Genomic DNA, 14,252 nt, shown 5'->3' on the forward strand with positions numbered 1-14,252 from the left:
AAGTGGAAGAGGGATTAAGCTTGGATCCAAGTTGCTCCAGCAGCATAATAGTAGGTGTATGGAATAGAGAGGTTACTTTCACAGACTAACCCCAAAGCACTTTCCTCTAAAAATCCAGCCAAGCTACTAAAAATAAACAAGACCAGCTTTACATACCAAACCATTCACCTGTTCTAAGTGTACAACTCCGAAGTGCCTTTTGTAGAAGCAAATTTCTCATCAGTAGAAATGTTTCAGTCAAAGAGGCTGGAAACTCTCCCAGATATAATAGAGGACTATTCTGCTTTCATCTCCAAGAAAGTTGATGTTTGAGCAACTCAGAGTGCTTTTAAAACCTGCAGAAGACTGAGTGACTGTTTTCTTAAGTGGTTTAAACTTTGATGGATATGGAGAGGAGGATATTCCCAGATACATTCAGTTGTGCTTGTCATCTTAATTTTGGACCAACCAGATATCCTGCTCCACTGGGAAAATACCCAGTCCTTTGGTTCTGAAGATGCAGCTTTGCAGCAGTCCAAGTGCATGCCCTGTGACAGCTAAGTAAGCCCCTTTACTTTTCAGAGGCTACCTTACACTATTGTAGGGTACAACTGGGCTGAAAACCATTTTTCCTATTATTTTTTTTTAAGATTTATTATATTTTTATTGGAAAGTCAGAGCTACAGAAAGATCTTCCACCCACCGGTTTACTGCTCAAGTGGCCATGACAACTGGAGCTGAGCCGACCTGAAGCCAGGAGCAGGAGCTTCCTCTAGGTCTCCCACATGGGTGCAGAGTCCCAAGGCCTTGGGCCATTCTCTAGTGCTTTCCCAGGCACAAGCAGGGAGCTGGATGAGGAGTGGAGCAGCCAGGACATTAACCCATATCCATATGGGATCCCAGTGCAGGCGAGTTGAAGATTTAGCCACCAGGCTATTGTGCTGGGCCCTAAAGTATCACTTTTTTGGCTGAAGAGAAACTCAAGTATTTTCATGTCAAATTCAAAGACCCAAACTAACCTCACCCTGCTAACTGCTCCCAGTTCCTGTCTGACATTGTTTCCCTGAGCCTAGATGGAGAATCTTGACATCCAAGTTACTTCTGGATTGGCAGTCACAGCAGCTGTCCCGTGTCCAGCTCTTTCAAGACGGCAGAGGCAGTGTTGGCAGCTAACCAGAGACGGTTTGTTTTGTGACCTTATAACCTGATTGACTTTGTTTGTATCTCATTCATGTCTGCCAGACATTTCTGCCAAGCTTTAGGACAGAAAGCTCCTTGAGAAAACATGAATGTAAACTCCATCTCCACATCTGATTGATGTTTATTTAGTATTTTTTTTTTACCCATAGAATTTTGTATATGGGTTCTTGTTAGGTAGTGACGTAGAAGACCACATCAGAGGATCAGTGGTTTCCCTTTTGTCTGGTGTGGCGCTTGTATAGTTAGCTGAATAGAATGTGGTCCAGTGGAAATCTCACCTGGAAGCCAGCATGTGTCAGAACTGATGGCCTTAGATCCTAGCAAACCTCTCTGAGGCTCAGTGTCTTTGTAAAATGAGATCACGAATTCCTGCCTGACAAACAACTCTAAGAATCCAGCTAAAGAATATATTGTGATTATGCTTTGCAAGTACATATGCGTGGATTTCAGTATTTTTTTTTTTGCCAAAAAAAACATATCTTTAATTCCCTCTTCCATGAACTTTTCTAAATACCTACAGATACTTATTTTTTGCACTTCTTTTATGTGCCAGGTGCTATCCTAGTCCCTGGGGAAATGAACAGGAGTAAGTTATGACTCATGTCCTGGAGAATCTTATAGCTCAGTGATGGAGACAGACCCAGAACCTAAGTATCAGCCTGTGGAGGACAGAAAGGCACAAGAGACTTAAGGAGTATCAAGAGAGAATTAGAAGACTGGCTTGTTGGTCCAGGGAATTCTAGGAATGTTTCCCACAGGCACTGATGGCAGAGAAATAGGGGAAATGAACAAAGTGAAACGAAGTAGACTGTCAATCCAGGCACAAGAAACAGAGTGGGCAAAGTTGAGAACTTGGAATGACCTTACGATGTTAATGCAGACAATTTTTTAAAATTTTAGTGCTGAAAAATGCTTAATTTTTAAACCAATTTTGTTTAATTCTTGCTTTATTTGGGAGAAGTGCCTTTTTATCAGGGCTTTGGGGGTGACTTTAAGGGTAAAGACAATGAGAGCTGCAGGTTAACACAGTTGTCATCCCTTTCCATTGTAGTTTGCCTGTTAAGGCATAGGAATGAGGCTGAATAATTTGAGAACATTAGCAAGCACACTTGGTTTGTGTGAGGGCCAGTAGTTTTAATACCTGGAGGGGTAGAACTTAGGGAAAGTATCTCAGAGGAAAGAGGTGGATCTTGTAAAGGATGCCTGTATAGCATGGGAGGCCTGAATTGTCATTAAATCGGGAGGTGCCAAGAAACCACAGAGAGCATGGAGTAGGGAGCTTCTGTTGAGCCCCATGTAGTCTTCGTCACCGTCCCAGTTTTCTAGCCAGCAAAACCACAGCGGCAGCATCTCCTCAAGGCCGTCCTTCGTGCAGCAGCCTAGGTGGCTCTGTGCATCTTATCCTCGGTGTTCCCTTCACGGTTACACTATCTTAGGGATCCAGGATCACAAGGGAGGTATTCAGGGGCCATTTCAGCTCTTCTGTGATGGCCCATGAGGTGCAAGGGGTGGGCTTTGTAAGAGATATATAATTCTTTTCTTACAATTTATTTATTTATTTGAAAGAGTTACAGAGAGGAAACAGTAGAGAGAGTTTTCCATCTACTTGTTCACTTTCCAGATGGCTACTTTGGCCATAGCTGGGCCAGGCCAAAGCCAGGAACTCCATCCAGGTCTTCCATGTGGTTGCCAGGGGCCCAAGACCTTGAGCCATCTTGTGCTGCTTGTCCCAAGCCCTCAGCAGGAAGCTGGATCAGAGGTGGAACAGCCGAGACTTGAACCAGTGCCCACATGGGATGCTGACATTGTAGGTGGTGGCCCTACTCACTATACATGCTCTGGAGTGTCGGCTGTGCTCTGCAGTGACCTGATAACCAGCCAGCCTTCCTCTATGCCTAGAAGTACACTGTGTTGCCTACATTTCTAACCGAGTGGATAATAACCAAAGACCAAATGGCTTTGTGAAAACAGTGTGATGGGGCAGACATTCACCACATTTGAGGTGCTGCTTGTGAAATATGAAACATGCATCAGAGGGTTTGGGTTCAAGTTCTGATCCCGCTTAGGACTCCAACTTCTTAGTAACGCACATCCTGGGAGGCAGTGGTCACGACTCGGGTGATTGGGTCCCTGCCACCATGTGGGAGACCTGAGTTGCGTTGCTAGCTCCTAGCTTCAGTCCAAGCCCAGCTGTGAGCATACTGGCACTCTTTTTCTTTCTCTCTCTCACTCTGCCATTCAAAAAATGAATAAAAGTTAAAATTTAAAAACGGTGTGCTAAGGAGAGGTGTACTCTGTCTGCCTCTTCTGATTGTCAACACCCAGCAGTGGGGCATGGGAGTCTGTGAGCTTGTTCTGAGCTGTCTGAGCTGTTTCTCTGTGCCCTGTGAAAATAGGGTTGGAGACCTTGCTAACACAGAAAGCTCTCAGCAGGATCCAGATTTCAGTTCCAGCTCAGCCTTTAACTAGCAGCCGGGCCTTGGATAAGCCATCACCAACAGGTTCTAGTTTCTGTCCTATGAAAGGAGAGAATTTGTTTTAGAACATTTCTGCAGTTCACTCTCATTGTAAGCTGGCAGGAACCCAAGGCACTAACTTCCCTCTAGCTGCGTCATCTCCCGATCCCCACCTGTCCTCTTCTTTGCCCCACCCTTCTCCTCCCAGGTGTCTCCTTCATCCTTGACTTCCACCTGCCCTGTTCCTCCCCAACTCCATTCTTGAGGTAGATGTTTTGTGCACCAGCAGGGTTAGATTACCAGATATGCAGGTCAAACCTGTTTGGAGCATCTGGGAAGCAGAAACACCACTAGAAAATGTTTTTAAGAATTTGATACATTCTGCTTAAAAATATCTCAAAGCAGTCACCACCAGAAAAAACAAACCTGTGCTGGATGTCCTTATTATTGTTGTTTTAATTTTGATTTATCTCTATTGAGAGGAATTTTGTAATGTTTTCGGTGCTTTGGACTCAGACTTTTCACGAAAGCCTCACAGAGGCTGGGATGTGTGATGGGTGGGCTTCTCTGAGCACAGCAGCATGTCTCTGCAGTGGAGCTCACTCAGGTTTTCTACTTTCTTGTGCCCTTACCATGTGAACATGTCTAGGCAGAGGTAGGCCAAGGAGAAAGGCATGAGGGTGGGGGACATGTTCATCTTCCTTCTGACTTTATAACGCAGTGGCGACACGCGTATCCTATTATTATTTTCCCTATGTGTAGGTGTACTTAGCAATGCAGACACAGCAGCCTCTGGGGGGACCCTGGAAGAGAAGGTGCTGGCAAGTGTTGCCATGTTAACAAAACGTACACATATCTGCAGCCTGATTCTTTCTAAGCTCTAAATCCCATGACAGTGAACTGCTGAAGGCTCCCCTTCTTGGGGCTGGCCAGAACCAGTTTGTTCCGGACTCAGAGAATGACCCTACTCTCTCCATATCTCTCCTGCCCTGGCTGTGTTCCCAGGAGCCTGTCTCCTTGATAAGCTGCTGTCACCACTGGGAGCAGGACGAAGTAGAGTCACTGCACCCACAGAAGACTGTGTGTGGTTGCCTAGGGCTATGCTGGGCTTTTGCGTAGGCCCTGAGGAACCCGGTTCCTTGTTTTCATGGTCCACTGAAACTCAAACTATTGTTGTCAAAGTTAAGTGTAGTGAGTGTTATATGCCAGACACTGTGCTAACTGTCTGCATGTGCAGACTCACTGAATACTCTTCCTACACTTGAGATGAGTGGTGGTGTTTCCCTCTTACCGAAAAGGATAGAAAGGAACAGATAGCGAGTCACCCATCTGAGATCACACAGCACATAAATGGCAGAGTCTGGATTGTTATTCTGGAAGCATGGTTGCTGAGCCCCTCCTCTCAAGATGGCCCTGTGTGTTCATGTGTGTTCATAGCTGGTACAGTGGGGCAAAGTGTGGCAGCCTGGGGAAAGCAGCGCTCTAAGTCAACAAAGAACTTAATTTGGAGTTTCTACTGTGAGGCAGAAACTCTCCCTTAGTGAGAGAGGATTGCTTCCCCCTTGAATCAATTAGATAAGGTCTTTTTCTGCAAAGGCAGCTTTTCAATTCTTTTCCTCGCTTTCTGTACCCAGTATTTAACCAAAGTAAGAGCTGTGTGATGTGCATGCCTTGCTCAGGAGGTGCACAGTTCACATTTCCACTTGGGTGATGCTCCTCTCCTCGGAAAGAGAAAGGCCAGAGAGGCAGAAAGAGTGCTGTGGGGTGTTTTCTCTCCCTTGGGCCACAAGCAAGCACAGAAACACTGGTTGAGATTTGTCTCTGCAGGATTCCAGTGGAGTGAGTAAGTTTATTTCAAAAAAGTGGGTCTCCTTCAGAAAGTTAAAAGTTATTTCTTCTGCTGCTTTGCCACACTTACTTTCTGGGCTGTTTGCTGTTGTTTGGAACTGTCCGTAATCATTCTGATTCAGAGAAAGTGATCTAAGAACATCTCCGTCTGCTGTTTCCCATGAATGGGGCGTATTGTCTCAAGTGGAACTCGGAAACTGTGTAGTCAGCTCTGCATTCATGTCTGCCTAAACTGCAGTGTACTTTAAAAATTCTCTTAAGAATGCCGGCACCTGGTATGGGCATGTCACTTCATCCGGTGGTTCTCATTGACATTGCTGTTGTCCTGAAGAATAGCTGTCATTGCAGAGTCCACTGATGGGCCTGCAGTGCCTGAGTGTGAGTCCAGACCGGCTCCTGATCCCAGCTCCCTGCTAAGGCAGATCCTAGGGACAACAGTGATGGTGTAAGCTCTCCGCTTCAGCTCCCATGGCTTTTGTGGTCTTTGGAAAGAATGAACCATAGATAACAGCTCTGTCTTTGTCTCTTTGTCTCTCAAATAAAATTTAGGGGGGAAAAAGCACGATTGTTTTTTTATAATTACATTAATAAAAATAGTCCAAACCTCTGATTGTCCACTGCTTATTTTATAGGATATATTTCACAAAAAGCAACAATAGGCGGACATGTGCACTTAACTTGAGCCATTTAAAGAAACATGATTTACTTGAGTTGTTTGTTGCTCAAATAGTATCAGCTAATTCACAAGGATTACCTGACATAGTTAAAATCTCATTCTTCTCCTCGCCCACCCTCCCAAGCTAGTAATTTTTAGAGAACCTCCATCTATCTGGTTTTAGATTATTTTCTCAGGTTTAAGCATGCACCTGTGTCTTGGTCTTTTGGGAGAAACTCTCCAGGGGGTTAATGCCCTGCAGCTGTCAAAAGCCAATTTGTGTGTGCTGAGTGATCAATATTTTATTAGGGCTCTTTTTCTTTTTAATATATTCCAGAATAATTGCTGTCTCCTAAGAATTCCCGCAGAAATAGGGCAGCATGGTTTGGACTACCTTCAGTGGGCACTGAAAACTATTAGGTATATCAGGCAAGGAGCCCTATGCGTTCTTCAAGTTTGAGGGAGTTCAGTGACTCTCTCCCATGTCCAAATTCAGAACCAGTTAGGTAAAACAGCCTGCTGCTGAGTCGCAAAACCCATCCTTATGACACATAAATGCTTCTTGGAGGGGTGGTTTTGGGTCCGAAGCCAAGTGGACCTCCTGAGATTTGATCCTTGAACTAGCCATATTTAACCACCCCTTTGGCTTGTAGAGCAAAGTAGTAGAAGCTGGCAACCAGCAGGGCGTCATCCTCTCTGGGGAGGCAGGTCCCGGGGAGAAGGAAGAATTGCATGGATGGGTTCAGAGAAGCCAGATGAATTCTGTAGGGAATTCTTGGCAGGTATTAGAACACATGAAGCTAAGTGCCCTCATGCGTCAATACCTACAGGGTCTTTCGAGGCAGTTGACAGCTAGCCTCTGTTCATCAGGCACATTCAGTAGGCGAGGGGTGGGGCACTTCATCTGTGGCTGAACTAAGTTTGCCCTTCTCTGTGCCTCTTGCTGAGGCTTCACATGTAGAGTGGGAGCATCCTTCTTCGCTAGTCATGTTTGTCCCTAGTGTCCTGACTGTCTCTCTTCCTCACCAGAAGCTTCTTGCTAATACTATGAACCATTAATCCTTGTTTGACTAGTAAAGGATGCATTGCTCTTGGTAAAGGGCCAAATAGTACTGCCTGCCAGGACATCTGGTGGTGCACACAAAGTTGCCCAAGGGTGACTTTTACCCTAGAGATAAGCGGAGTGCATTGCAGCTGCTGAGTCACAAAAGTGAGAGCCACCAGCCTCACTGAAGGGGATGATCTGTTATTGTCACCGGTACTAATCTCCTAGCCTTAGCAGTTGATCTGTAGTACTTGATTGAAAGAACCTCTTACAGTTCCACCCCTAAGTGGCCTTATTTATTTATTATTTATTTTTACTTTCTCAATTAATCTTCCCTTTGTTAAAAAAAAATACAAGTTAGCAGAATGTAAGACAGTGAGAGACCAGGTTTGGTTGGATTTCTGCTTGTTCCTGGGATTGCTCTCAACCACACTTTTGGGAAGCTGGTTGTCACCCAGAGCCGGGAACTTCCTTCTTCTCAAAACCCTGCCTGTGTGCTGTGCCACGCTGTCGTCATGTGGGCTCTGGAGCGAGGCCAGGCCGTGCGAGTGCATGTGTAGAAGGCGCTGGGTAGGCACTGGAATGACTGTCCAAATGAAGGGTCACAGCCTGAGCTGCTGAGTCACGGCAGCAGAGCCCGGATGGCTCTGTCCCCGCTGCTTGCATTCTAGCCTTCCCATGGCTCTCTGCAGGTGTTTGGGAGTTCATGTAGAGACGGAGCAGCTCTGGATGGAGCCCAGGAAGCCAAATTTTGTCACATACAGCCCAGCTCATCTTAATTGCAGGTGTTATTTTGTAAGAAATATGAAAAAAAAAGTGAGTAGTCCAAGCTCCTCCAAGCAAGCCTGTGTGAGTGGTTATTCATGCAGGCAGACCCTTGTGATTTGTCACACTCCTGAAGCTTCCCAGGGCGTGCCAGGTGCTCGGCGTCTAGCTTGCTCTCTGCCTCAGTGCCAGCAGCCTTCACCGCCTTTTGTTTCTAACCACTAAGGATGTGCATGAGCAAGAAAAATAAATACCAAAGAACAGACAAGTACTACATGAAATTTTGTCTTGGAACTGGAAAGCTAAACACTTTCAGGCCAAAGAACATATATCTTCTTTCCTTTGCCCTGCCCTGGCCTCGTATAACCTCACTACGCCACCTTGTTAAAATTTGTTTGTTAACTTTCCCTAAACCTTGGTTCTTCCTTCAGGTGTTTGAGGCGTTTCCAGCTCCCAAGCTGTCGCCAATTGTTTGAGGTCACTTTTTCTTCTGAAATGTTGAATCATCAAAATAAGCCCAACAAAATAAGCACAAAATTCATACCTATACTAGAGAGAGGAGGAAGGAAAAACAGTAAGGTTCCACAATGATGTTACAGCATCAAAGGATCTCAGTGATCTTAAACAGAAGAGCACATTCTTCAAATTTGCCACGTAAAAAATATTACACTTGTATCTTTAGTTGTTTTGCATGATTGCCCTTTTTTTTTCCTTTTTTTTTTCGTTTTTTTTTTTTTTTTGCAGGATTTAGTTTTATTTGAAAAGCATAGTTACAGAGAGGAGAAACAGACAGAGACAAAATCTTTCATCCACTGTTTCACTCCCCAAATAGCCACAATGGCTAAAACTGAGCAAATCAGGAGCCAGAAGCCAGGAGCTTCTTCTGGGTCTCCCACATTAGTACAGGAGCACAACCACTTGGGCCATTCTTTGCTGCTTTTGCAGGCCATAAGCAGAGAGTTGGCTTGGAAGTGGAGCAGCAGAGACTCAAACCGCACCCCTATGGGATGCCTGTGCTGCAGGCAAAGCTTAGCCCACTGTGGCATGACACCTGCCCCTATTATCCTGTTTCTTATTTGCAAATATTTGATGGATAGGAACACTGGTGACTTTATGGACACCAAATAGGCGCTTGATAGTGTGATTTTGAAATTTTTTCTGCACAATCATGTGTTACTATCTTTTGTGTATCAGGCAGTTGGAAACTTAGATAAAAATATGTATACAGAGGAAATGAATAAGACACAGCCTCTCCTTTAGAATAACATAGAGCCTACTGGGTTAATAAGTTATCCTATGCTAATGATTGTCCTAATGATGAATGAATATAGTAGCGTACAAACTCAGTGAGGCACTGGTAACATTACCTTGGAGTGGAGGTAGGAAGAAAACTTGAAAGACATGTATGATCTTGGATTCTAAGAGTGAATGTTAGAATTTGGGGTAAGGCAGGAGACCCTGAAAGAATCTGACATATAGAGATGTTAACTGTTACCTTTGGGATATAGCCAATTGTCAGTGTCAGAACCCCTGTAAGAAGTTGAAGTACACATGTGTTTTTCCTGTAGAAATAATCATTTGAGGCTGGGGGAAGGAATTACCTGTAGGTTTCTTACAGCATGAACTGATGGTGTATAGGGTCAGTTTCTCACAAAGCTATCTTAGAGGAGCCAGCATTTAAGTTGTCAAGACCACCACATAGCATGTCAAGTGGCCTCACTTCCATCCCTGACTCCAGCTTCCTGCTGACACACACCCTGTGAGGCAGCAGCGATGGCTTGGGTAATTGGGCTGCTGGCCTCCATCTTTGCCCAAATCCATCCCTGGCTATAGAAAGCATTCAAGAAGTGAACCTGTGGGTGAGAACTTTATACTCTCCTCACTCATTCTCTTCACTCTCACTTGTTTTTGTCTCTTTCTCTCTTGTTGTACCTCAGATTAATTAATTTTATAAAAACTAGGCTGTCTTAGAAGGATTAACAGTTAAATTCTCTTTTACAAAAATCTAAAGTAGGGACCTGCACAGTGGTGCTGGAGGTCAGGCCTTTGGCTGTAGTGCTGGAATCTCATATGAGTAACTGGTTCCTGTCCCGGCTGCTCCGCTTCTGATCCAGCTCCTTGCTTATGGCTTGGGAAAGCAGTGGGAAATCCCAGAGTCCTTCCCCCATTTGGGCTCTGCTCTGGCCGTTGTGGCTATAAACAAATCAAAAAAATTAACAGCTCTGCTGGTACATAGTCTTGCTACATCATTTTACAGTTTTACTTAAAAAAAAAAAAAAAAACAGCCAAAGACAAGAAAGGCTGGAAATCTGTTCGCTGGAAACTTCATGGCCCCCAGGTAATCTGATAATTATGAACCATTGCGCCAGATGTGCCAGAACATCCCCAACATAATTAGACAAGTAAAAGCAAGAATGGAAGAGCCTTACTCAGTTCTTTTGTGAACATAAAACCTGATACCCACTAGAAACAGTAAATAGCATTCCATTATGTGAACACTGAACCCGATGAGCCTTTTCTATGAAGGATTACAGTAGTGTTTTTAAGTAGTCTGGTTGTAAAATTTTTTTCAGGGCTTTTGCCCTTACTGAAACTCCTGAAAGTTTGATGAATTTGTTCCCAGAAACTTTTTTAAAGATTCATTTTATTTTTATTGCAAAGTCAGATATATATATAGAAAGAGTGGAAGTCTTTTGTCTGAGGACTCACTCCCAAAGTGAACGCAACGGCCAAAGCTGAGCCAATCCGAAGCCAGGAGCCTGGAGCTTCTTCCAGGTCTCCCACACGGGTGCAGGGTCCCACAGTTTTGGGCCACAAGCAGGGAGCTGGATGGAAAGCAGGGCTGCCGGGATTAGAACTGGCGCCCATATGGGATCCTGGGGCGTTCAAGGCGAGTATTTAGCCACTAGGCCACCATGCTGGGCCCTGTTTCTATAATTTTTGCTGTGTATTTATCAAACACTTATAGATTTATTCTCATAAAATTATATAATTATAGATTATATAAAATATATGTAAATATATAAATACAGATATTTAACTCATAAAATTAAAGACTCACTCATCTTATTCCTTGATAAAGAAGTATTTCAATGCCTTCAATATATTTCCCTAAAATTATTATCAAGACAGTTTGCAAAATAACTGAAGATGCTTGAAAAAAATTGTGTGTATGTTGGTGGGGGGGAAGATTGTTATTTAGAAGGAAAATAATTTCTCAGATCTGATGTTTGTTTCTTACTCCTTCCTTTTCACTTTGTAAAGCTTGTTCCAGGCCAGTCATGGCTTTCCTGATGCCTTAAGTGGATTTATTTGAGGTGTATTGGGACTGGTTTAGAGTCAGTGCCAATTCTGGTGTTATTCTTTTAAAATTTTTCTCCATCTCCTCCTCTCTCTCTTTCACATGTGTGTCTGTGAACACGTATTTAACTTTATTTCCTGGTCTGTTGTATTTTAGCCCTGTTACTTTGTGAAGGTGTTATCTAACACCTTTAAACTCAGTTGTTTTCCCTGAAATATTCGGCAAATAATTTACTTTAAGGATCTTGTACAACCCTCTGCCAAGGTGCCCAGCAAATACTCAGCTCTTAGTGAGTTCAGGCTTTCATTCTTTTGTGTCATTTCCTGTGGATGATTTCTAAAGAAAGCATTGGGGATGGATCGTAAAAATGAGAAGAGCTGTCAGCACATAATAAGAGTATGATAAAGCTTCTCTCTCTCTCTCCCCCTCTCTCTTTCTCTCTTTCTCTTCTCCCCCACCCTTTTTTTCTGTTGGGATTCTGGTGAATATCTTTGCAGTGGCAGATTTTTGTGAATAATTTTGAAGCCTGAGCCTAAGTAGTGTTGAATAAGACAAACACACAGGCCCCAGGAGTCACTAAGTATTGATATTGGTTTAGAGCTAATGGATAAATTGTGTTTAATATATTAAATATTAAATGCAGGTGTTGCTAATGTTACCAATTAAAACACCCAGCTTGATTTACAGAAGTTTAATCTTACCTGGATTTCACCTGACAGTTACTACTACTGCATAATGACAATAAAATACCATGAATGACCCAAATCATTTCCCCAAATTATGTATGAGAGCAATAAGAAAAAATGAAAATAACAGTTATCTAAGTGCTTGGGTTTTTTGGGGGGGGGATGTGCATTTTTAAATTTACACTGAATTCTTACAATTTTTAAAATGTAAACTATGTTTTAAAGCTAAAACTGAAACTACAGGAGAAAAGATTTTATGAGACTGGCATCCCTTCCCCCTACGTTTCTGCTTTTCTGTAATTTCCAAAATATCAGTGGGAATGTTGAAGTTGTCAAAAATAAGGTGTATCGTTTTCAAAAATACAAGTATATATGGATTTCAACATTTTTTGCAACAAAATAAATGTACCTGTTTTCCGCAAACTCTTTAAAGTACCGTAATACCAACACTTCTGACTCTGTAACTTTAAACCTGAATTGGGGTGTTAGCTTCGTATCCGCCACTGAAATAAATTCTTTACCTCATTTTTAGTGCATTCTATTCCCCAATGTCTTGCATATGTGTACTTCTTTCTTAGAATTTTCATTTATTTATTTATTTTTGGTTTTTGGATTGGCAGAGGCACAGACCCCTTAGTTACTGGCTCACTCCCCAAGCCCCCATAGCAGCTAGGGCTGGGCCAGGCTAAACTCAGGAACTGAGAACTCAGTCGGAGTCTCCTTGAGCCAGCACCTGCTGCTTCCCACCATGCACATTAGCAGAGAGCTGCAACTGGGCATTTAGACTTGAACACAGGCACATAGAGGCTGTGGTCATCCCAAATAATGCCCTAACTGCTGATCCAATTGCCTGATTCCCCTTAAGTGTATTTCTGAAGCGGACAACTTTCATATTGTTGACTAACTGAAGTTTCTGTCAGCTCTGAAAGATGAAAATTATGGGTAAAGACCAAACCTGAGATTTTTTAGCCTGAAGAAAATATTCTTAGATTAATGAGCCAAAAATGTGTATCATGACAGTAGCCAACTCGGGTAGCCTTTATTTTTGCCAAGAACTATTCTACCTTCTTCTATATCACCTATTGCGTCCTCACGGCAACCCTATAGATCGAGAGACATTACCACTACTGCTGCTGCCACTACCCATCACCATAAGCGAGGAAACTGTAGCACGGAGATGGCACGTCAGCTGCCAAGCTTCACAGCTAGTCCTTGGCCAAGCCAAGAGTGGAACCCTGACAGTTTGGCTAGAGGATCTAGTTTTTAAGGTCTACACACAGGGCTGATCTACTCTGCCACAGGCTTAAAATATGATTTGTATTTGAGCGATATTCTGAAAACTGACATTTCAGAATCTACTAAAGCACTATTTTCAAGCATTTCGGCTATTATTGTAAACGATGTGTTGGTGAAGAGCAGATGAGTTAAAAGCAATTGTAGTGTGAATTGAGATTGCTGAGATCTCTCTCAGCCTAGTTTTCTCAGGAGTCTTAGCCCCAAAAGGGCTGTTGATTAATTTGTAGGCTCATTTCATCCTTTTCCCAGTTTACAAATTAAAGGAATTCTTCCATGAGTCCCTGGACAAAGTTAGTCATTTCCTCCTTGATCCCACAGCATTTTGTTCCTGTTCTATATTTTAAGTAAATGCTGTTGTGTAATGAGTCTGTTATTTATATGCCATTTCTTTCCACCCTCCTCCTTCTCACCAACAAGTGAGTTCTTCAGGAGCTGGAACCAGGTCTAATTATTTTTGCCTGCCACCAGACTGATGACAAGTAGATGAATCATGTTGCCTGAAGAGGTAAAGGGACTTGCCCAGAGTAACCAGCCTGCCACACCAGTGGCTTTCATCATTCCCAGTCTTTTGGCAACATGTTTTCAAATGATTTGAACACTTGCTTCGAAGTTAAGGCACACCTTTCCTGCTGTGCTGTTCTGGGGAAGCTCTTTTAAAGAACACTTAGAGTGGTGATGATGATGATGCCACCATCACCATCTGTTCTAGTGTGTCAGTTTGAAGAACAAACAGAATGATAATGTTTGTGAACGCTTTGCAGCTATTACCCCGTATACATACACATTACTTGAATGTGTTGTTTATTTTGGACTTACTTGGTATTCTTATCTCTGAGTTTTTCTCTTTCACAGAGGTGTTCTTGTGGCCATCTGAGAGCACTAAGGCAGAGAGGGAGTGAATACTTCAGCTCTGGCCACAAGGGCCTGAGAGGTGTTTGGAACCCACCCAGCTCTTCTTTCAGGGCCTCAGGACACAGCTGCAAGGTCCCTCGGGTATGTCTTTGTCCTTGGGTTCTGGAAA

At 43.3% G+C, this 14,252-nt stretch overlaps 1 protein-coding gene across 1 annotated transcript in view; it reads left to right on the forward strand.

Annotated features, from left to right (window-relative positions):
• The first annotated feature begins 840 nt into the window (after positions 1-840).
• The window catches only part of LRRC8D (leucine rich repeat containing 8 VRAC subunit D), a 41,267-nt gene continuing 27,855 nt past the window's right edge, over positions 841-14,252 (forward strand). Inside the window, exon 1 of the mRNA XM_058658992.1 lies at positions 841-1,161. Coding sequence (XP_058514975.1) covers positions 1,053-1,161 — 109 coding nt within the window. The 5' untranslated portion in view covers positions 841-1,052. The remainder of the gene's footprint in view (positions 1,162-14,252) is intronic.

Source organism: Ochotona princeps, chromosome 2, assembly GCF_030435755.1.
Source record: "Ochotona princeps isolate mOchPri1 chromosome 2, mOchPri1.hap1, whole genome shotgun sequence".
NCBI classification, from domain to species: domain Eukaryota; kingdom Metazoa; phylum Chordata; class Mammalia; order Lagomorpha; family Ochotonidae; genus Ochotona; species Ochotona princeps.